Source organism: Tachyglossus aculeatus, chromosome 1 (assembly GCF_015852505.1).
Source record: "Tachyglossus aculeatus isolate mTacAcu1 chromosome 1, mTacAcu1.pri, whole genome shotgun sequence".
NCBI lineage: Eukaryota > Metazoa > Chordata > Mammalia > Monotremata > Tachyglossidae > Tachyglossus > Tachyglossus aculeatus.
Genome location: NC_052066.1, coordinates 7,769,819 through 7,792,260, shown reverse-complemented (window position 1 = coordinate 7,792,260; position 22,442 = coordinate 7,769,819). Strand labels below are relative to the sequence as shown.

Genomic DNA, 22,442 nt, shown 5'->3' with positions numbered 1-22,442 from the left:
GAGGCCGGGGGGAGGCCGAGGGGTGGCCGAGGGGAGGCCGTGGCGGCCCGGCCCGGCCCGGACAACCTCAGGGGGCCCGAGGGGGACGAGGGCGGGCGGGCGGGCATGGGGGGGGAAGGGGGAGAGGGCCCAGCGGGGGCTGGCAGGGAGGGCCCAGGTGCCGCCTGGGGGGGTGGGGGGGCTGAGAGGGAGGGCTCAGGTGTATCCTGGGGGATTGGGGGGCTGAGGGGGGGCGCCCAGGTGTATCCTGGGGGATTGGGGGGCTGAGAGAGAGGACTCAGGGAGATTGGGGGGGCTGGGAGAGAGGGCCCAGGTGCATGCTGGGAGATGGGGGGGCTGAGAGGGAGGGCTCAGGTGCGTCCTGGGGGACTGGGGGGCTGAGAGGGAGGGCTCAGGTGTGTCCTGGGGGGTTGGGGGGGCTGGGACAGGGGGCCCAGGTGCATCCTGGGGGATGGGGGGCTGAGTGGGGAGGCCCAGGTGTATCCTGGGGGATTGGGGGGCTGGGAGAGAGGGCCCAGGTGCATGCTGGGGGGTGGGGGGGGCTGGGAGGGAGGGCTCAGGTGCATGCTGGGGGATTGGGGGGGGCTGGGACGGAGGGCCCAGGTGCATCCTGGGGGATTGGGGGGGCTGGGAGAGAGGGCCCAGGTGTGTCCTGGGGGATTGTGGGGGCTGGGAGAGAGGGCCCAGGTGCGTCCTGGGGGATGGGGGGGGGCTGAGAGAGAGGGCCCAGGTGCATGCTGGGGGATGGGGGGCTGAGAGGGAGGGCCCAGGTGCATGCTGGGGGATTGGGGGGCTGGGAGGGAGGGTCCAAGTGCATGCTGGGGGATTGGGGGGCTGGGAGGGAGGGCCCAGGTGTGTCCTGGGGGATGGGGGGGCTGAGAGGGAGGGCCCAGGTGCATGCTGGGGGATTGAGGGGGCTGGGGGGGAGGGCCCAGGTGCATGCTGGGGGATGGGGGGGGCTGGGAGAGAGGGCCCAGGTGCATGCTGGGGGATGGGGGGGGCTGAGGGGGAGGGCCCAGGTGCGTCCTGGGGGGATGGGGGCACTGAGGGGGAGGGTCCAGGTGTGTCCTGGGGGATGGGGGGGCTGAGAGAGAGGGCCCAGGTGCATGCTGGGGGATGGGGGGCTGAGAGGGAGGGCCCAGGTGCATCCTGGGGGACTGGGGGGGCTGGGAGGGAGGGCCCAGGTGCATCCTGGGGGGATGGGGGGGCTGAGAGGGAGGGCCCAGGTGCGTCCTGGGGGATTGGGACAGAGGGCCCAGGTGCATCCTGGGGGATGGGGGGGATGAGAGAGGGGGCCCAGGTGCATGCTGGGGGATGGGGGGCTGAGAGGGAGGGCCCAGGTGCATGCTGGGGGATTGGGGGGGCTGGGAGGGAGGGCCCAGGTGCATCCTGGGGGGATTGGGGGGCTGGGAGGGAGGGCCCAGGTGCGTCCTGGGGGGATTGGGGGGCTGAGAGGGAGGGCCCAGGTGCGTCCTGGGGGGATTGGGGGGCTGAGAGGGAGGGCCCAGGTGCATGCTGGGGGATGGGGGGGCTGGGAGAGAGGGCCCAGGTGTGTCCTGGGGGCTGGGGTTGGGGGGTCTGGGTAGGTGTGCGTCGGGGGCGCGAGGTGTTACCCGTGCTGCCGGTGCCGCCGCCCTGGAGGAACTTGAGCAGGACGTAGATGCCCACCGTCTGGGCCAGGGAAGGCCACGCCGTGCCCGCCGTCAGATCGTTCACTGCCCGCGCCCAGACAGACAGACACACACAGAGCCACAAAGAGCCACACATGTGGCCCGGGGTCCCGGCGGGGGCCCGCCTCCCCCCCCGGGGGGCCGCTCACCGATGTCCCGGTAGCAGAGGGGCACGAGGACGTTGAGCCCGCGCTCCAGGCCCATGAGGGTCAGGCAGAGCAGCACCACCAGCTGCAGGCCCGGGCTCCCCCGCGGCCACAGGTAGCCGCTCAGTAGGCGCAGCTTGCGGCCCAAGTCCCGCCATGTCGACCTCGGGCCTCGGTTCTCCTCCTCCTCCTTCTCCTCCGGTGGCGGCGGCGGCTGCGGGAGGAAGGGGACAGGGGTGTCAAGGCGGGGGACACGTCCGCGGTGTTGGGTGAGGAAGATGGCACGCCAGGGGCATGGACAGATAGTCCCCCGGGGGCCCATTCGTTCACTCATTCAATCGTATTTATTGAGCGCTTACTGCGTGCAGAACACTGGACTAAGCGCTTGGGAAGTCCAAGAGAGATGGTCCCTACCCAACAGCGGGCTCACATTCATTCATTCATTCATTCATTCATTCAATCGTATTTATTGAGCGCTTACTGCGTGCAGAGCACCGGACTAAGCGCTTGGGAAGTACAAGTTGGCAACATATAGAGACGGTCCCTACCCAACAATGGGCTCAGATTCATTCATTCCTTCATTCATTCATTCAATCGTATTTATTGAGCGCTTACTGCGTGCAGAGCACCGGACTAAGCGCTTGGGAAGTACAAGTCGGCCACATATAGAGACAGTCCCTACCCAACAATGGGCTCACATTCATTCCTTCCTTCCTTCATTCATTCAATCGTATTTATTGAGCGCTCACTGCGTGCAGAGCACCGGACTAAGCGCTTGGGAAGTCCAAGAGAGACGGTCCCTACCCAACAGCGGGCTCACATTCATTCCTTCATTCATTCAATCGTATTTATTGAGTGCTTACTGCGTGCAGAGCACCGGACTAAGCGCTTGGGAAGTCCAAGTCAGCCACATATAGAGACGGGCCCTACTCAACAATGGGCTCACATTCATTCATTCCTTCATTCATTCATTCAATCGTATTTATTGAGCACTTACTGAGTGCAGAGCACCGCACTAAGCGCTTGGGAAGTACAAGTTGGCAACATATAGAGACGGTCCCTACCCAACAATGGGCTCACATTCATTCATTCCTTCATTCATTCATTCAATCGTATTTATTGAGCGCTTACTGCGTGCAGAGCACCGGACTAAGCGCTTGGGAAGTCCAAGTCGGCCACATATAGAGACGGTCCCTACCCAACAATGGGCTCACATTCATTCATTCCTTCATTCATTCCTTCAATCGCATTTATTGAGCGCTCACTGCGTGCAGAGCACCGGACTAAGCGCTTGGGAGTCCAAGTCGGCCACATATAAAGACAGTCCCTACCCAACAATGGGCTCACATTCATTCATTCCTTCATTCATTCAACTGTATTTATTGAGCACTTACTGCGTGCAGAGCACTGGACTAAGCGCTTGGGAAGTCCAAGTTGGCAACACCTAGAGACAGTCCCTACCCAATGGCGGGCTCACAGTCTAGAAGGGGGAGACAGATGACAAAACCAAACATATTAACAAAATCAAATAAATAGAATAAATATGTACAAGTAAAATCAATAAATGGAGTAATGAATGTGTATGAAGACTGTGAGCCCCACCTGGGACAACCTGATCACCTCGTCTCTACCCCAGCTCTTAGAACAGTGCCTGGCACGTAGTAAGCGCTTAACAAATACCATCTCCCCTTCTAGACTGTGAGCCCGCTGTTGGGTAGGGACTGTCTCTATATGTTGCCGACTTAGACTTCCCGAGCGCTTAGTACAGTGCTCTGCACACAGTAAGTGCTCAATAAGTATGACTGACTGACTGACTGAATGAATGAATGGTATTCCAGGGGCTCGGGGAGAGGTGAAGCAACTTTCCCAGGGTCACCCAGCTGACTGTGAGCCCACCTTTGGGTAGGGACCGTCTCTAGATGTTGCCAACTTGGACTTCCCAAGTGCTTAGTCCAGTGCTCTGCACACAGGAAGCGCTCAATAAATACGATGGAATGAATGAATGGTGTTCCAGGGGCTCGGGGAGAGGGCATCCAGACTGTGAGCCCGCTGTTGGGTAGGGACCATCTCTAGATGTTGCCAACTTGGACTTCCCAAGCGCTTAGTCCAGTGCTCTGCACACAGTAAGCACTCAAGAAATACGACTGACTGAATGAATGAATATTTATTACTCTATTTTACTTGTCCATATTTACTATTCTATTTCTTTTATTTTGTTAATATTAATAATAATAATGGCATTTATTAAGTGCTTACTATGTGCAAAGCACTGTTCTAAGCGCTGGGGAGGTTACAAGGTGATCAGGTTGTCCCATGGGGGGGCTCCCAGTCTTAATCCCCATTTTACAGATGAGGTAACTGAGGCCCAGAGAAGCGAAGTGACTTGCCCAAAGTCACACAGCTGACAAGTGGCGGAGCCGGGATTTGAACCCCTGACCTCTGACTCCAAAGCCTGGGCTCTTTCCACTGAGCCACGCTGCTTCTCAATAAATTCAATAAGTATGAATGAATGAATGAAGCGATGGAGCCGGAATTTGAACCCATGACCTCTGACTGCAGAGCCCGGGCTCTTTCCACTGAGCTATGATGGCTCAATGGAAAGAGCATGGGCTTTGGAGTCAGAGGTCATGGGTTCAAATCCCAGCTCTGCCAACTGTCAGCTGTGTGACTTTGGGCAAGTCACTTCACTTCTCTGGGCCTCAGTTACCTCATCTGTAAAATGGGGATTAAGATTGTGAGCCCCACGTGGAGCAACCTGATCGCCTTGTATTCCCCCCCCAGCACTTAGAACAGTGCTTTGCACATAGTAAGCACTTAACAAATACCATCATTATATTGAGAAGCAGCGTGGCTCAGTGGAAAGAGCCCGGGCTTTGGAGTCAGAGGTCAGGGGTTCGAATCCCAACTCTGCCACATGTCTGCTGTGTGACCTTGGACAAGTCACTTAACTTCTCTGAGCCTCAGTTACCTCATCTGTAAAATGGGGATTAAGACTGTGAACCCCACATGGGACAACCTGATCACTTTGTATCCCTCCCAGCGCTTAGAACAGTGCTTTGCACATAGTAAGCGCTTAACAAATGCCAACATTGTTATTATTGTTATATATAGCAATAATTCTATTTATTCTGACGGTATTGACACCTGTCTACTTGTTTGGTTTTCTTGTCTGCCCCCACCACTTCTAGACTGAGGAAATTTAGTAGTACTACTACTAATATTCATTCATTCAATCGTCTTTATTGAGCGCTATCAATCAATCAATCGTATTTATTGAGCGCTTACTATGTGCAGAGCACTGGACTAAGCGCTTGGGAAGTCCAAGTTGGCAACATATAGAGACGGTCCCTACCCAACAGTGGGCTCACAGTCTAGAAGAATGATGGTATTTATTTGTTAAGCGTCTACTAAGCGCCAAGAGCTGTTCTAAGCACTGGGGTGGATTCATTCATTCATTCAATCAATCGTATTTATTGAGCGCTTACTGTGTGCAGAGCACTGGACTAAGCGCCTGGGAAGTCCAAGTTGGCAACATCTAGAGACGGTCCCTACCCAACAGCGGGCTCACAGGCTAGAAGAACGACGGTATTTGTTAAGCGTTTACTAAGTGCCAAGAACTTAGGGTGGATTCATTCATTCAATCGTATTTATTGAGCGCTTCCTGTTTGCAGAGCACCGTACTAAGCGCTTGGGAAGTCCAAGTTGGCATCATCTAGAGACGGTCCCTACCCAACAGCGGGCTCACAGTCTAGAAGAACGATAATAATGGCATTTATTAAAGCCGAGCGGCTTTTTGGAGGGGGTGGGCGCGCGGGTGGGGGTCCTCACCTGCCTCCTTTCCACGTCCCCGTCGTCGCCGTTGACCTGGAGGGTGTAGTGGACGGCGGGGAGCCAGGGGGCCCAGAGCCCCAGCGCCAACAGACCCCCGGAGATCAGGTAGCGCATAATCCATAGCCCAAACTGGACCTGGGAGCGGGGCCCGCAGCGGGCAGAGCACAGGGGCGTTACACAAAGCCGGACTCTCCCACACCCTCCGCTTGAGAGCCGTCCATCACATCGCCCCCTCCTCCCTCCCCTGGCTGCTCTCCTCCTCCTCCTCAATCAATCAATCGTATTTATTGAGCGCTTCCTATGTGCAGAGCACTGGACTAAGCGCTTGGGAAGTCCAAGTTGGCAACATCTAGAGACAGTCCCTACCCAACGGTGGGCTCTACAGTCATTCATTCAATCGGATTTATTGAGCGCTTCCTGCGTGCATGGCGCTGGACTAATCAATCAATCAATCAATCGTATTTATTGAGCGCTTCCTGTGCGCAGAGCACTGGACTAAGCGCTTGGGAAGTCCAAGTTGGCAACACGGAGCGACGGTCCCTACCCGACAGTGGGCTCCACAGTCATTCATTCAATCGGATTTATTGAGCGCTTCCTGTGTGCACGGCGCTGGACTAATCAATCAATCGTATTTATTGAGCGCTCACTGTGTGCAGAGCACTGGACTAAGCGCTTGGGAAGTCCAAGTTGGCAACATCTAGAGACAGTCCCTTCCCAACGGCGGGCTCCACGGTCATTCATTCATTCGGATTTATTGAGCGCTTCCTGTGTGCAGAGCGCTGGACTAAGCGCTTGGGAAGTCCATCTAGAGACGGTCCCTACCCAACGGCGGGCTCACAGGCTATAAGGGGGAGATTCATTCAATTGTATTTATTGAGCGCTTACTGTGTGCAGAGCACTGGACTAATCAATCAATCAATCATTATCGTATTTATTGAGCGCTGACTGTGTGCAGAGCACTGTACTAAGCGCTTGGGAAGTACAAGTCGGCAACATAGAGAGACGGTCCCTACCCAACAGCGGGCTCACAGTCTAGAAGGAGGGGATTCATTCAATCATATTTATTGAGCGCTTCCTGTGTGCAGAGCACTGGACTAAGCGCTTGGGAAGTCCAAGTTGGCAACATCTAGAGACGTCCACCTGTATATATGTTTGTACATATTTATTACTCTATTTATTTATTTTACTTGTGCATATCTATTCTATTTATTTTATTTTGTTAATACGTTTGGTTTTGTTGTCTGTCTCCCCCTTCTAGACTGTGAGCCCACTGTTGGGTAGGGACCGTCTCTAGATGTGGCCAGCTGGGACTTCCCAAGCGCTTAGTACAGTGCTCTGCACCCAGTAAGCGCTCAATAAAGACGATTTATTGATTGATTGATCCCTACCCAACAGCAGGCTCACAGTCTAGAAGGGGGAGACGGACAACAGGACAAGACATATTAACAAAATAAAATAAATGGAATAAATTTGTACAAATAAAATAGAGTAATAAATACGTACAAACATATATACACCAATCAATCGTATTTACTGAGCGCTTACTGTGTGCAGAGCACTGGACTAAGCGCTTGGGAAGTCCAAGTTGGCAACATATAGAGATGGTCCCTACCCAACAGTGGGCTTACAGTCTAGAAGACTATATATACATATATACAGGTACAAACATATATACATCAATCAATCATATTTATTGAGCGTTTACTGTGTGCAGAGCACTGTATAAAGCGCTTGGGAAGTACAATTTGGCAACATATAGAGACGGTCCCTACCCAACAGTGGGCTCACAGTCTAGAAGACTATATATACATATATACAGGTACAAACATAGTTACATCAATCAATCGTATTTATTGAGCGCTTACTGTGTGCAGAGCACTGTACTAAGCGCTTGGGAAGTCCCAGCTGGCAACATATAGAGACAGTCCTTACCCAACAGTGGGCTCACAGTCTAGAAGACTATATATACAGGTTTTGAATGCTCTGCACACAGTAAGCGCTCAATAAACACAATTGAATCATCATCATCATCATCAATCGTATTTATTGAGCGCTTACTGTGTGCAAAGCACTGTACTAAGCGCTTGGGCAGTCCCAGCTGGCAACATATAGAGACAGTCCTTACCCAACAGTGGGCTCACAGTCTAGAAGACTATATATACAGGTTTTGAATGCTCTGCACACAGTAAGCGCTCAATAAACACAATTGAATCATCATCATCATCATCAATCGTATTTATTGAGCGCTTACTGTGTGCAGAGCACTGTACTAAGCGCTTGGGAAGTCCAAGTTGGCAACATCTAGAGACGGTCCCTACCCAACGGTGGGCTCACAGTCTAAAAGGGGGAGACGGAGAACAAAACCAAACGTACTCACAAAATAAAATAAATAGAATAGATAGGTACAAGTAAAATAGAGTAATAAATACGTACAAACATCTATACATCTATACAGGTGCTGTGAATTGAATGAATGAATGTGCCAGGCACTGTACTAAGCGCTGGGGTGGAAACAAGCAACTTATAGAGACGGTCCCTACCCTACAGTGGGCTCACAGTCTAGAAGACTATATATACAGGTTGTGAATGCTCTGCACACAGTGGGCGCTCAATAAATACAATTGAATGAATGACTGTGCCAGGCACTGTACTAAGCGCTGGGGTGGAAACAAGCAAATCGGGTGGGACACGCAGTCCCTGTCCCACGTGGGGCTCACAGGCTCAGTCAGTCGTATTTGCTTAGTGGGTAGAGCCCGGGACTGTGAGCCCGCTGTTGGGCAGGGACCGTCTCTATGTGTTGCCAACTTGTCCTTCCCAAGCGCTCAGTCCAGTGCTCTGCACACAGTAAGCGCTCAATAAATACGATTGATTGATTGATTGATTAATCCCCATTTTACAGATGAGGGAACTGAGGCCCAGAGAAGTGAAGTGACTTGGCCAAAGTCACACAGCTGAAAATTTGCCCGCTGTCGGGTAGGGACCGTCTCTCTATGTTGCCAACTTGTCCTTCCCAAGCGCTTAGTCCAGTGCTCTGCACACAGTAAGCGCTCAATAAATACGATTGATTGATCCCCATTTTACAGATGAGGGAACTGAGGCCCAGAGAAGTGAAGTGACTTGCCCAAAGTCACACAGCTGAAAACTTGCCCGCTGTCGGGTAGGGACCGTCTCTCTATGTTGCCAACTTGGACTTCCCAAGTGCTTAGTCCAGTGCTCTGCACACAGTAAGCGCTCAATAAATACGATTGATTGATTGATTAATCCCCATTTTACAGATGAGGGAACTGAGGCCCAGAGAAGTGAAGTGACTTGCCCAAAGTCACACAGCTGAAAATTTGCCCGCTGTCAGGTAGGGACCGTCTCTCTATGTTGCCAACTTGTCCTTCCCAAGCGCTTAGTCCAGTGCTCTGCACACAGTAAGCGCTCAATAAATACGATTGATTGATTGACTGATTAATCCCCATTTTACAGATGAGGGAACTGAGGCCCAGAGAAGTGAAGTGACTTGCCCAAAGTCACACAGCTGAAAACTTGCCTGCTGTTGGGTAGGGACCGTCTCTCTATGTTGCCAGCTTGTCCTTCCCAAGTGCTTAGTCCAGTGCTCTGCACACAGTAAGCGCTCAATAAATACGATTGATTGATTGATTGATTAATCCCCATTTTACAGATGAGGGAACTGAGGCCCAGAGAAGTGATGTGACTTGCCCAAAGTCACACAGCTGAAAATTTGCCCGCTGTCGGGTAGGGACTTTCTCTCTATGTTGCCAATTTGTCCTTCCCAAGCGCTTAGTCCAGTGCTCTGCACACAGTAAGCGCTCAATAAATACGATTGATTGATTGATTGATTGATTAATCCCCATTTTACAGATGAGGGAACTGAGGCCCAGAGAAGTGAAGTGACTTGCCCAAAGTCACACAGCTGAAAATTTGCCCGCTGTCGGGTAGGGACCGTCTCTCTATGTTGCCAACTTGTCCTTCCCAAGCGCTTAGTCCAGTGCTCTGCACACAGTAAGCGCTCAATAAATACGATTGATTGATCCCCATTTTACAGATGAGGGAACTGAGGCCCAGAGAAGTGAAGTGACTTGCCCAAAGTCACACAGCTGAAAACTTGCCCGCTGTCGGGTAGGGACCGTCTCTCTATGTTGCCAACTTGTCCTTCCCAAGCGCTTAGTCCAGTGCTCTGCACACAGTAAGCGCTCAATAAATACGATTGATTGATCCCCATTTTACAGATGAGGGAACTGAGGCCCAGAGAAGTGAAGTGACTTGCCCAAAGTCACACAGCTGAAAATTTGCCCGCTGTCAGGTAGGGACCGTCTCTCTATGTTGCCAACTTGTCCTTCCCAAGCGCTTAGTCCAGTGCTCTGCACACAGTAAGCGCTCAATAAATACGATTGATTGATTGACTGATTAATCCCCATTTTACAGATGAGGGAACTGAGGCCCAGAGAAGTGAAGTGACTTGCCCAAAGTCACACAGCTGAAAACTTGCCTGCTGTTGGGTAGGGACCGTCTCTCTATGTTGCCAGCTTGTCCTTCCCAAGTGCTTAGTCCAGTGCTCTGCACACAGTAAGCGCTCAATAAATACGATTGATTGATTGATTGATTAATCCCCATTTTACAGATGAGGGAACTGAGGCCCAGAGAAGTGATGTGACTTGCCCAAAGTCACACAGCTGAAAATTTGCCCGCTGTCGGGTAGGGACTTTCTCTCTATGTTGCCAATTTGTCCTTCCCAAGCGCTTAGTCCAGTGCTCTGCACACAGTAAGCGCTCAATAAATACGATTGATTGATTGATTGATTGATTAATCCCCATTTTACAGATGAGGGAACTGAGGCCCAGAGAAGTGAAGTGACTTGCCCAAAGTCACACAGCTGAAAATTTGCCCGCTGTCGGGTAGGGACCGTCTCTCTATGTTGCCAACTTGTCCTTCCCAAGCGCTTAGTCCAGTGCTCTGCACACAGTAAGCGCTCAATAAATACGATTGATTGATTGATTGATTAATCCCCATTTTACAGATGAGGGAACTGAGGCCCAGAGAAGTGATGTGACTTGCCCAAAGTCACACAGCTGAAAATTTGCCCGCTGTCGGGTAGGGACTTTCTCTCTATGTTGCCAATTTGTCCTTCCCAAGCGCTTAGTCCAGTGCTCTGCACACAGTAAGCGCTCAATAAATACGATTGATTGATTGATTGATTGATTAATCCCCATTTTACAGATGAGGGAACTGAGGCCCAGAGAAGTGAAGTGACTTGCCCAAAGTCACACAGCTGAAAATTTGCCCGCTGTCGGGTAGGGACCGTCTCTCTATGTTGCCAACTTGTCCTTCCCAAGCGCTTAGTCCAGTGCTCTGCACACAGTAAGCGCTCAATAAATACGATTGATTGATTGATTGATTAATCCCCATTTTACAGATGAGGGAACTGAGGCCCAGAGAAGTGATGTGACTTGCCCAAAGTCACACAGCTGAAAATTTGCCCGCTGTCGGGTAGGGACTTTCTCTCTATGTTGCCAATTTGTCCTTCCCAAGCGCTTAGTCCAGTGCTCTGCACACAGTAAGCGCTCAATAAATACGATTGATTGATTGATTGATTGATTAATCCCCATTTTACAGATGAGGGAACTGAGGCCCAGAGAAGTGAAGTGACTTGGCCAAAGTCACACAGCTGAAAATTTGCCCGCTGTCGGGTAGGGACCGTCTCTCTATGTTGCCAACTTGTCCTTCCCAAGCGCTTAGTCCAGTGCTCTGCACACAGTAAGCGCTCAATAAATACGATTGATTGATTGATTGATTAATCCCCATTTTACAGATGAGGGAACTGAGGCCCAGAGAAGTGATGTGACTTGCCCAAAGTCACACAGCTGAAAATTTGCCCGCTGTCGGGTAGGGACTTTCTCTCTATGTTGCCAATTTGTCCTTCCCAAGCGCTTAGTCCAGTGCTCTGCACACAGTAAGCGCTCAATAAATACGATTGATTGATTGATTGATTGATTAATCCCCATTTTACAGATGAGGGAACTGAGGCCCAGAGAAGTGAAGTGACTTGCCCAGAGTCACACAGCTGAAAATTTGCCCGCTGTTGGGTAGGGACCGTCTCTCTATGTTGCCAACTTGTCCTTCCCAAGCGCTCAGTCCAGTGCTCTGCACACAGTAAGCGCTCAATAAATACGATTGATTGATTGATTGATTAATCCCCCATTTTACAGATGAGGGAACTGAGGCCCAGAGAAGTGAAGTGACTTGCCCAAAGTCACACAGCTGAAAACTTGCCCGCTGTCGGGTAGGGACCGTCTCTCTATGTTGCCAACTTGTCCTTCCCAAGCGCTTAGTCCAGTGCTCTGCACACAGTAAGCGCTCAATAAATACGATTGATTGATTGATTGATTAATCCCCATTTTACAGATGAGGGAACTGAGGCCCAGAGAAGTGAAGTGACTTGGCCAAAGTCACACAGCTGAAAATTTGCCCGCTGTCAGGTAGGGACCGTCTCTCTATGTTGCCAACTTGTCCTTCCCAAGCGCTTAGTCCAGTGCTCTGCACACAGTAAGTGCTCAATAAATACGATTGATTGATTGATTGATTAATCCCCATTTTACAGATGAGGGAACTGAGGCCCAGAGAAGTGAAGTGACTTGGCCAAAGTCACACAGCTGAAAATTTGCCCGCTGTCGGGTAGGGACCGTCTCTCTATGTTGCCAACTTGTCCTTCCCAAGCGCTTAGTCCAGTGCTCTGCACACAGTAAGCGCTCAATAAATACGATTGACTGATTGATTGATTAATCCCCATTTTACAGATGAGAGTCCAGTGCTCTGCACACAGTAAGCGTTCAATCAATACGATTGAATGAATGAATTGGCAGAGCCGGGATCTGACTCCAAAGCTGCCAACTTGTCCTTCCCAAGCGCTTAGTCCAGTGCTCTGCACGCAGTAAGTGCTCAATAAATACGATTGAATGAATGAACCAATGGTCTGGCGGAGCCGGGATCTGACTCCAAAGCTGTCAACTTGTCCTTCCCAAGCGCTTAGTCCAGTGCTCTGCCCGCAGTAAGCGCTCAATAAGTACGATTGAATGAATGAACGAATGAACTGGCAGAGCCGGGATCTGACTCCAAAGCTACCAACTTGTCCTTCCCAAGCGCTTAGTCCAGTGCTCTGCACGCAGTAAGCGCTCAATAAATACGATTGAATGAATGAATAAATGCATATGTTGCCAACTTGGACTTCCCAAGCGCTTAGTCCAGTGCTCTGCACGCAGTAAGCGCTCAATAAGTACGATTGAATGAATGAACGAATGAACTGGCAGAGCCGGGATCTGACTCCAAAGCTACCAACTTGTCCTTCCCAAGCGCTTAGTCCAGTGCTCTGCACGCAGTAAGCGCTCAATAAATACGATTGAATGAATGAATAAATAAATGCATATGTTGCCAGCTTGTACTTCCCAAGCGCTTAGTCCAGTGCTCTGCACACAGTAAGCGCTCAATAAATACGATTGAATGAATGAACGAATGGACTGGCGGAGCCGGGATCCGACTCCAAAGCTGCCAACTTGTCCTTCCCAAGCGCTTAGTCCAGTGCTCTGCACACAGTAAGCGCTCAATAAATACGATTGAATGAATGAATAAATAAATGCATATGTTGCCAGCTTGGACTTCCCAAGTGCTTAGTCCAGTGCTCTGCCCGCAGTAAGCGCTCAATAAGTACGATTGAATGAATGAACGAATGAACTGGCAGAGCCGGGATCTGACTCCAAAGCTACCAACTTGTCCTTCCCAAGCGCTTAGTCCAGTGCTCTGCACGCAGTAAGCGCTCAATAAATACGATTGAATGAATGAATAAATAAATGCATATGTTGCCAGCTTGTACTTCCCAAGCGCTTAGTCCAGTGCTCTGCACACAGTAAGCGCTCAATAAATACGATTGAATGAATGAACGAATGGACTGGCGGAGCCGGGATCCGACTCCAAAGCTGCCAACTTGTCCTTCCCAAGCGCTTAGTCCAGTGCTCTGCACACAGTAAGCGCTCAATAAATACGATTGAATGAATGAATAAATAAATGCATATGTTGCCAGCTTGGACTTCCCAAGCGCTTAGTCCAGTGCTCTGCACGCAGTAAGCGCTCAATAAGTACGATTGAATGAATGAACGAATGAACTGGCAGAGCTGGGATCTGACTCCAAAGCTGCCAACTTGTCCTTCCCAAGCGCTTAGTCCAGTGCTCTGCACACAGTAAGCGCTCAATAAATACGATTGAATGAATGAATAAATAAATGCATATGTTGCCAGCTTGGACTTCCCAAGCGCTTAGTCCAGTGCTCTGCACGCAATAAGCGCTCAATAAATACGATTGAATGAATGAACGAATGAACTGGCAGAGCCGGGATCTGACTCCAAAGCTACCAACTTGTCCTTCCCAAGCGCTTAGTCCAGTGCTCTGCACGCAATAAGCGCTCAATAAATACGACTGAATGAATGAACAGTGCTCTGCCAATTTGTACTTCCCAAGTGCTTAGTACAGTGCTCTGCACATAGTAAGCACTCAATAAATACGATTGATGATGATGATGATGATGATGGAGCCGGGATCTGACTCCAAAGCTACCAACTTGTCCTTCCCAAGCGCTTAGTCCAGTGCTCGGCACGCAGTAAGCGCTCAATAAATACGATTGAATGAATGAACTGGCGGAGCCGGGATCCGACTCCAAAGCCTGGGCTCTTCCCCTCTCTCGCAGCCTGGAATAATAATAATAATAATAATGGCATTTATTAAGCGCTTACTATGTGCAAAGCACTGTTCTAAGCACTGGGGAGGTGATAAAGTTGTCCCACAGGGGGGCTCACAGGCTCAGTGGAAAGAGCCCGGGCTTTGGAGTCAGAGGTCATGGGTTCGAATCCCACCTCCGCCACATGTCTGCTGTGTGACCTTGGGCAAGTCACTGAACTTCTCTGAGCCTCAGTTACCCCATCTGTAAAATGGGGATTAAGACTGTGAGCCCCATGCGGGACAACTTGATCACCTTGTATCCCCCCCCAGCGCTTAGAACAGTGCTTTGCACATAGTAAGCGCTTAAAAAATGCCATTATTATTATTATTAAGGGATATATGTTGCCAACTTGTACTTCCCAAGCGCTTAGTCCAGTGCTCTGCACACAGTAAGCGCTCAATAAATACGATTGATTGATTGATTAAGGGAACTGAGGTGCAGAGAAGTGAAGTCACACAACTGTCACTTGGCAGAGCTGGGATTTGAACCCACGACCCCCGACCCCAAAGCCCGGGCTCTTTCCACTGAGCCACGCTGCTTCTCTAAGCAGCCCGGGCTTGTTTGTGGGGAGGAGTTTTTATTTGAGAAGCAGCGCGGCTCAGTGGAAAGAGCCTGGGCTTTGGAGTCAGAGGTCATGGGTTCGAGTCCCAGCTCCGCCACTGGTCTGCTGTGTGACTTTGGGCCAGTCACTTCACTTCTCTGGGCCTCAGTGACCTCATCTGGAAAATGGGGATTAAAACTGTGAGCTCCCCGTGGGCCAACCTGATCACCTTGTAACCTCCCCAGCGCTTAGAACAGTGCTTTGCACATAGAAAGCGCTTAATAAATGCCATCATCATCATTATTATTATGTCTGCTGTGTGACCTTGGGCAAGTCACTTCACTTCTCGGAGCCTCAGTTCCCTCATCTGTAAAATGGGGATGATGGCTGTAAGCCCCCGTGGGACAACCTGATCACCTTGTATTCCCCCCCGCCCAGCGCTTAGAACAGTGCTTCGCATATAGTAAGCGCTTAACAAATGCCATCGTTATTATTATTATTATGTCTGCTGTGTGACCTTGAGCAAGTCACTTCACTTCTCGGAGCCTCAGTTCCCTCATCTGGAAAATGGGGATGATGGCTGTGAGCCCCCCGTGGGACAACCTGATTACCTTGTATCCCCCCCCAGTGCTTAGAACAGTTCTTTGCACATAGTAAGCGCTTAACAAATGCCATCATCATTATTATTATTGTCTGCTGTGTGACCTTGGGCAAGTCACTTCACTTCTTGGAGCCTCAGTTCCCTCATCTGTAAAATGGGGATGATGGCTGTGAGCCCCCCGTGGGACAACCTGATCACCCTGTCTCCCCCCCCAGCGCTTAGAACAGTGCTGGGCACATAGTAAGCGCTGAACAAATGCCATCATTATTATTATTATTATTATGTCTGCTGTGCGACCTTGGGCAAGTCACGCTGAGAACAGTGCTGGGCACATAGTAAGCGCTGAACAAATGCCATCGTTATTATTATTATTATTATGTCTGCTGTGTGACCTTGGGCAAGTCACGCTGAGAACAGTGCTGGGCACATAGTAAGCGCTGAAGAATGCCATCATTATTATTATTATTATTATGTCTGCTGTGCAACCTTGGGCAAGTCACGCTGAGAACAGTGCTGGGCACATAGTAAGTGCTGAACAAATGCCATCGTCATTATTATTATTATTATGATGTCTGCTGTGCGACCTTGGGCAAGTCACGCTGAGAACAGTGCTGGGCACATAGTAAGCGCTTAACAAATGCCATCGTTATTATTATTATTATTATTATGTCTGCTGTGTGACCTTGGGCAAGTCACGCTGAGAACAGTGCTGGGCACATAGTAAGCGCTTAACAAATGCCATCATTATTATTATGATGTCTGCTGTGCGACCTTGGGCAAGTCACGCTGAGAACAGTGCTGGGCACATAGTAAGCGCTGAACAAATGCCATCATCATTATTATTATTATTATTATGTCTGCTGTGCGACCTTGGGCAAGTCACGCTGAGAACAGTGCTGGGCACATAGTAAGCGCTGAACAAATGCCATCATTATTATTATTATTACTATGTCTGCTGTGCGACCTTGGGCAAGTCACGCTGAGAACAGTGCTGGGCACATAGTAAGCGCTGAAGAATGCCATCATTATTATTATTATTACGATGTCTGCTGTGCGACCTTGGGCAAGTCACGCTGAGAACAGCGCTGGGCACATAGTAAGCGCTGAACAAATGCCATCGTCATTATTATTATTATTATGATGTCTGCTGTGCGACCTTGGGCAAGTCACGCTGAGAACAGTGCTGGGCACATAGTAAGCGCTGAACAAATGCCATCATTATTATTATTATTATGTCTGCTGTGCGACCTTGGGCAAGTCACGCTGAGAACAGTGCTGGGCACATAGTAAGCGCTGAACAAATGCCATCATTATTATTATTATTATTATGTCTGCTGTGCGACCTTGGGCAAGTCACGCTGAGAACAGTGCTGGGCACATAGTAAGCGCTGAACAAATGCCATCGTTATTATTATTATTATTATGTCTGCTGTGTGACCTTGGGCAAGTCACGCTGAGAACAGTGCTGGGCACATAGTAAGCGCTGAAGAATGCCATCATTATTATTATTATTATTATGTCTGCTGTGCAACCTTGGGCAAGTCACGCTGAGAACAGTGCTGGGCACATAGTAAGCGCTGAACAAATGCCATCGTCATTATTATTATTATTATGATGTCTGCTGTGCGACCTTGGGCAAGTCACGCTGAGAACAGTGCTGGGCACATAGTAAGCGCTTAACAAATGCCATCGTTATTATTATTATTATTATTATGTCTGCTGTGTGACCTTGGGCAAGTCACGCTGAGAACAGTGCTGGGCACATAGTAAGCGCTTAACAAATGCCATCATTATTATTATGATGTCTGCTGTGCGACCTTGGGCAAGTCACGCTGAGAACAGTGCTGGGCACATAGTAAGCGCTGAACAAATGCCATCATCATTATTATTATTATTATTATGTCTGCTGTGCGACCTTGGGCAAGTCACGCTGAGAACAGTGCTGGGCACATAGTAAGCGCTGAACAAATGCCATCATTATTATTATTATTACTATGTCTGCTGTGCGACCTTGGGCAAGTCACGCTGAGAACAGTGCTGGGCACATAGTAAGCGCTGAAGAATGCCATCATTATTATTATTATTACGATGTCTGCTGTGCGACCTTGGGCAAGTCACGCTGAGAACAGTGCTGGGCACATAGTAAGCGCTTAACAAATGCCATCATCATTATTATTATTATTATGATGTCTGCTGTGCGACCTTGGGCAAGTCACGCTGAGAACAGTGCTGGGCACATAGTAAGCGCTGAACAAATGCCATCATCATTATTATTATTATTATGATGTCTGCTGTGCGACCTTGGGCAAGTCACGCTGAGAACAGTGCTGGGCACATAGTAAGCGCTGAACAAATGCCATCATCATTATTATTATTATTATTATGTCTGCTGTGCGACCTTGGGCAAGTCACGCTGAGAACAGCGCTGGGCACACAGTAAGCGCTGAACAAATGCCATCATCATTATTATTATTATTACTATGTCTGCTGTGCGACCTTAGGCAAGTCACGCTGAGAACAGTGCTGGGCACATAGTAAGCGCTGAACAAATGCCATCGTCATTATGATTATTATTATTATGTCTGCTGTGCGACCTTGGGCAAGTCACGCTGAGAACAGTGCTGGGCACATAGTAAGCGCTGAACAAATGCCATCGTCATTATTATTATTATTATGATGTCTGCTGTGCGACCTTGGGCAAGTCACACTGAGAACAGTGCTGGGCACATAGTAAGCGCTGAACAAATGCCATCGTTATTATTATTATTATTCTTATTATTATGTCTGCTGTGCGACCTTGGGCAAGTCACGCTGAGAACAGTGCTGGGCACATAGTAAGCGCTGAACAAATGCCATCGTTATTATTATTATTATTATGTCTGCTGTGCGACCTTGGGCAAGTCACGCTGAGAACAGTGCTGGGCACATAGTAAGCGCTCATCATTATTATTATTATTGTCTGCTGTGCGAGCTTGGGCAAGTCACGCTGAGAACAGCGCTGGGCACATAGTAAGCGCTGAACAAATGCCATCGTCATTATTATTATTATTATGATGTCTGCTGTGCGACCTTGGGCAAGTCACGCTGAGAACAGCGCTGGGCACATAGTAAGCGCTGAACAAATGCCATCATCATTATTATTATTATTATGATGTCTGCTGTGCAACCTTGGGCAAGTCACGCTGAGAACAGTGCTGGGCACATAGTAAGCGCTGAACAAATGCCATCATTATTATTATTATTATGTCTGCTGTGCGACCTTGGGCAAGTCACGCTGAGAACAGTGCTGGGCACATAGTAAGCGCTGAACAAATGCCATCATTATTATTATTATTATGTCTGCTGTGCGACCTTGGGCAAGTCACGCTGAGAACAGTGCTGGGCACATAGTAAGCGCTCATCATTATTATTATTATTGTCTGCTGTGCGACCTTGGGCAAGTCACGCTGAGAACAGTGCTGGGCACATAGTAAGCGCTGAACAAATGCCATCGTCATTATTATTATTATTATGATGTCTGCTGTGCGACCTTGGGCAAGTCACGCTGAGAACAGCGCTGGGCACATAGTAAGCGCTGAACAAATGCCATCGTTATTATTATTATTATTATGTCTGCTGTGCGACCTTGGGCAAGTCACGCTGAGAACAGTGCTGGGCACATAGTAAGCGCTTAACAAATGCCATCATTATTATTATTATTGTCTGCTGTGCGACCTTGGGCAAGTCACGCTGAGAACAGTGCTGGGCACATAGTAAGCGCTGAACAAATGCCATCGTCATCATTATTATTATTATTATGATGTCTGCTGTGCGACCTTGGGCAAGTCACGCTGAGAACAGCGCTGGGCACATAGTAAGCGCTGAACAAATGCCATCGTCATTATTATTATTATTATGATGTCTGCTGTGCGACCTTGGGCAAGTCACGCTGAGAACAGTGCTGGGCACATAGTAAGCGCTGAACAAATGCCATCATCATTATTATTATTATTATTATGTCTGCTGTGCGACCTTGGGCAAGTCACGCTGAGAACAGCGCTGGGCACATAGTAAGCGCTGAACAAATGCCATCATCATTATTATTATTATTATTATTATGTCTGCTGTGCGACCTTGGGCAAGTCACGCTGAGAACAGTGCTGGGCACATAGTAAGCGCTGAACAAATGCCATCGTCATTATTATTATTATTATGATGTCTGCTGTGCGACCTTGGGCAAGTCACACTGAGAACAGTGCTGGGCACATAGTAAGCGCTGAACAAATGCCATCGTTATTATTATTATTATTCTTATTATTATGTCTGCTGTGCGACCTTGGGCAAGTCACGCTGAGAACAGTGCTGGGCACATAGTAAGCGCTGAACAAATGCCATCGTCATTATTATTATTATTATGATGTCTGCTGTGCGACCTTGGGCAAGTCACGCTGAGAACAGTGCTGGGCACATAGTAAGCGCTGAACAAATGCCATCGTCATTATTATTATTATTCTTATTATTATGTCTGCTGTGCGACCTTGGGCAAGTCACGCTGAGAACAGTGCTGGGCACATAGTAAGCGCTGAACAAATGCCATCATTATTATTATTATTATGTCTGCTGTGCGACCTTGGGCAAGTCACGCTGAGAACAGTGCTGGGCACATAGTAAGCGCTCATCATTATTATTATTATTGTCTGCTGTGCGACCTTGGGCAAGTCACGCTGAGAACAGCGCTGGGCACATAGTAAGCGCTGAACAAATGCCATCGTCATTATTATTATTATTATGATGTCTGCTGTGCGACCTTGGGCAAGTCACGCTGAGAACAGCGCTGGGCACATAGTAAGCGCTGAACAAATGCCATCGTTATTATTATTATTATTATGTCTGCTGTGCGACCTTGGGCAAGTCACGCTGAGAACAGTGCTGGGCACATAGTAAGCGCTTAACAAATGCCATCATTATTATTATTATTGTCTGCTGTGCGACCTTGGGCAAGTCACGCTGAGAACAGTGCTGGGCACATAGTAAGCGCTGAACAAATGCCATCGTCATCATTATTATTATTATTATGATGTCTGCTGTGCGACCTTGGGCAAGTCACGCTGAGAACAGCGCTGGGCACATAGTAAGCGCTGAACAAATGCCATCATCATTATTATTATTATTATGATGTCTGCTGTGCGACCTTGGGCAAGTCACGCTGAGAACAGTGCTGGGCACATAGTAAGCGCTGAACAAATGCCATCATTATTATTATTATTATGTCTGCTGTGCGACCTTGGGCAAGTCACGCTGAGAACAGTGCTGGGCACATAGTAAGCGCTGAACAAATGCCATCATTATTATTATTATTATGTCTGCTGTGCGACCTTGGGCAAGTCACGCTGAGAACAGTGCTGGGCACATAGTAAGCGCTCATCATTATTATTATTATTGTCTGCTGTGCGACCTTGGGCAAGTCACGCTGAGAACAGTGCTGGGCACATAGTAAGCGCTGAACAAATGCCATCGTCATTATTATTATTATTATGATGTCTGCTGTGCGACCTTGGGCAAGTCACGCTGAGAACAGCGCTGGGCACATAGTAAGCGCTGAACAAATGCCAGCGTTATTATTATTAAGTCACCCAGCTGTCACCTGGCAGAGCCGGGATTAGAACCCACGACCCCTGACCCCATTCCCCCGAGCCCCGCTGCCCCTCCCCGGGCTCGGCGCCCAGTACACGGGGGCTGGGGTGGCCGCCCACCTTCTGCAGGGGGTCCCTCCGGCCCCACCACCACAGCGGGCTGTTCCAGCCCAGCAGGGCCAGGTTCTCCCCGGCGAAGGCGGCGGCCCAGAGCAGCAGCAGGCCGGGGCCGTGCCCGGGGGGCCGGGCCCCCCGCCGGGCCCGGCCCCGCTCCAGGAGCAGCACCCCCAGCCCCCCGGCCCCGGCCGCCGCCTCCAGGACGGCCCCCAGGGTGGCGAAGCCGGGCAGCGGGGCCCCGGAGGCCGGCCGGGCGGCCAGGCCGGCCAAGGGCAGGGCGGCCTGCGAGGTGGCCAGCAGCAGCTGCAGCGGGCCCGGGCGCGGGCGGGGATCGGCCGGCCGGGCTATGTGCTGGACGGCGGCCAGGCCCGCCAGGCCCAGCAGCAGGGCGGGCTCCAGGGTGAAGAAGAAGCAGGGAGTCGGGCCGCCCCGGTGCCACGTCGGCCCCGCCGGGCCCTCCGACCCGCAGTAGCCGTCCATGGTCGCGGCCGTGCCCTGTGGCGGGGGGGAGGAAACGAAAGATCAATCAGCCAATCAATCAATCGATCAATGTATATATATGTTTGCACATATTACTCTATCATCAAGCGTATTTATTGAGCGCTTCCTGTGTGCATTTACTATCTTACTTCTCTTACTTGTACCTATCTATTCCATTTATTTTATTTTGTCAGGGTGTTTGGTTTTGTCGTCCGTCTCCCCCTTTTAGCCTGTGAATAGTTATTACTCTATCATCAATCGTATTTATTGAGCGCTTACTGTGTGCAGAGCACTGGACTAAGCGCTTACTATCTTACTTGTACCTATCCTATTTATTTTGTCAGGATGTTTGGTTTTGTTGTCCGTCTCCCCCTTTTAGCCTGTGAATAGTTACTACTCTATCATCAATCGTATTTATTGAGCACTTACTGTGTGCACTGGACTAAGCGCTTACTATCTTACTTATCTTACTTGTACCTATCTATTCCATTTATTTTATTTTGTCAGGATGTTTGGTTTTGTCGTCCGTCTCCCCCTTTTAGCCTGTGAATAGTTATTACTCTATCATCAATCGTATTTATTGAGCGCTTACTGTGTGCAGAGCAGTGGACTAAGCGCTTACTATCTTACTTGTACCTATCTATTCTATTTATTTTGTCAGGATGTTTGGTTTT

General features: G+C 49.6%; 1 protein-coding gene across 1 annotated transcript in view; it reads right to left on the bottom strand.

Moving 5' to 3' along the window:
* The window catches only part of ABCB6 (ATP binding cassette subfamily B member 6 (Langereis blood group)), a 64,735-nt gene that overhangs the window by 32,770 nt on the left and 9,523 nt on the right, over positions 1-22,442 (bottom strand). Inside the window, exons 2-5 of the mRNA XM_038743267.1 lie at positions 21,292-21,783; positions 5,645-5,782; positions 1,820-2,030; positions 1,614-1,715 (exon numbers count right to left, since the gene is read on the bottom strand). Coding sequence (XP_038599195.1) covers positions 1,614-1,715; positions 1,820-2,030; positions 5,645-5,782; positions 21,292-21,768 — 928 coding nt within the window. The 5' untranslated portion in view covers positions 21,769-21,783. The remainder of the gene's footprint in view (positions 1-1,613; positions 1,716-1,819; positions 2,031-5,644; positions 5,783-21,291; positions 21,784-22,442) is intronic.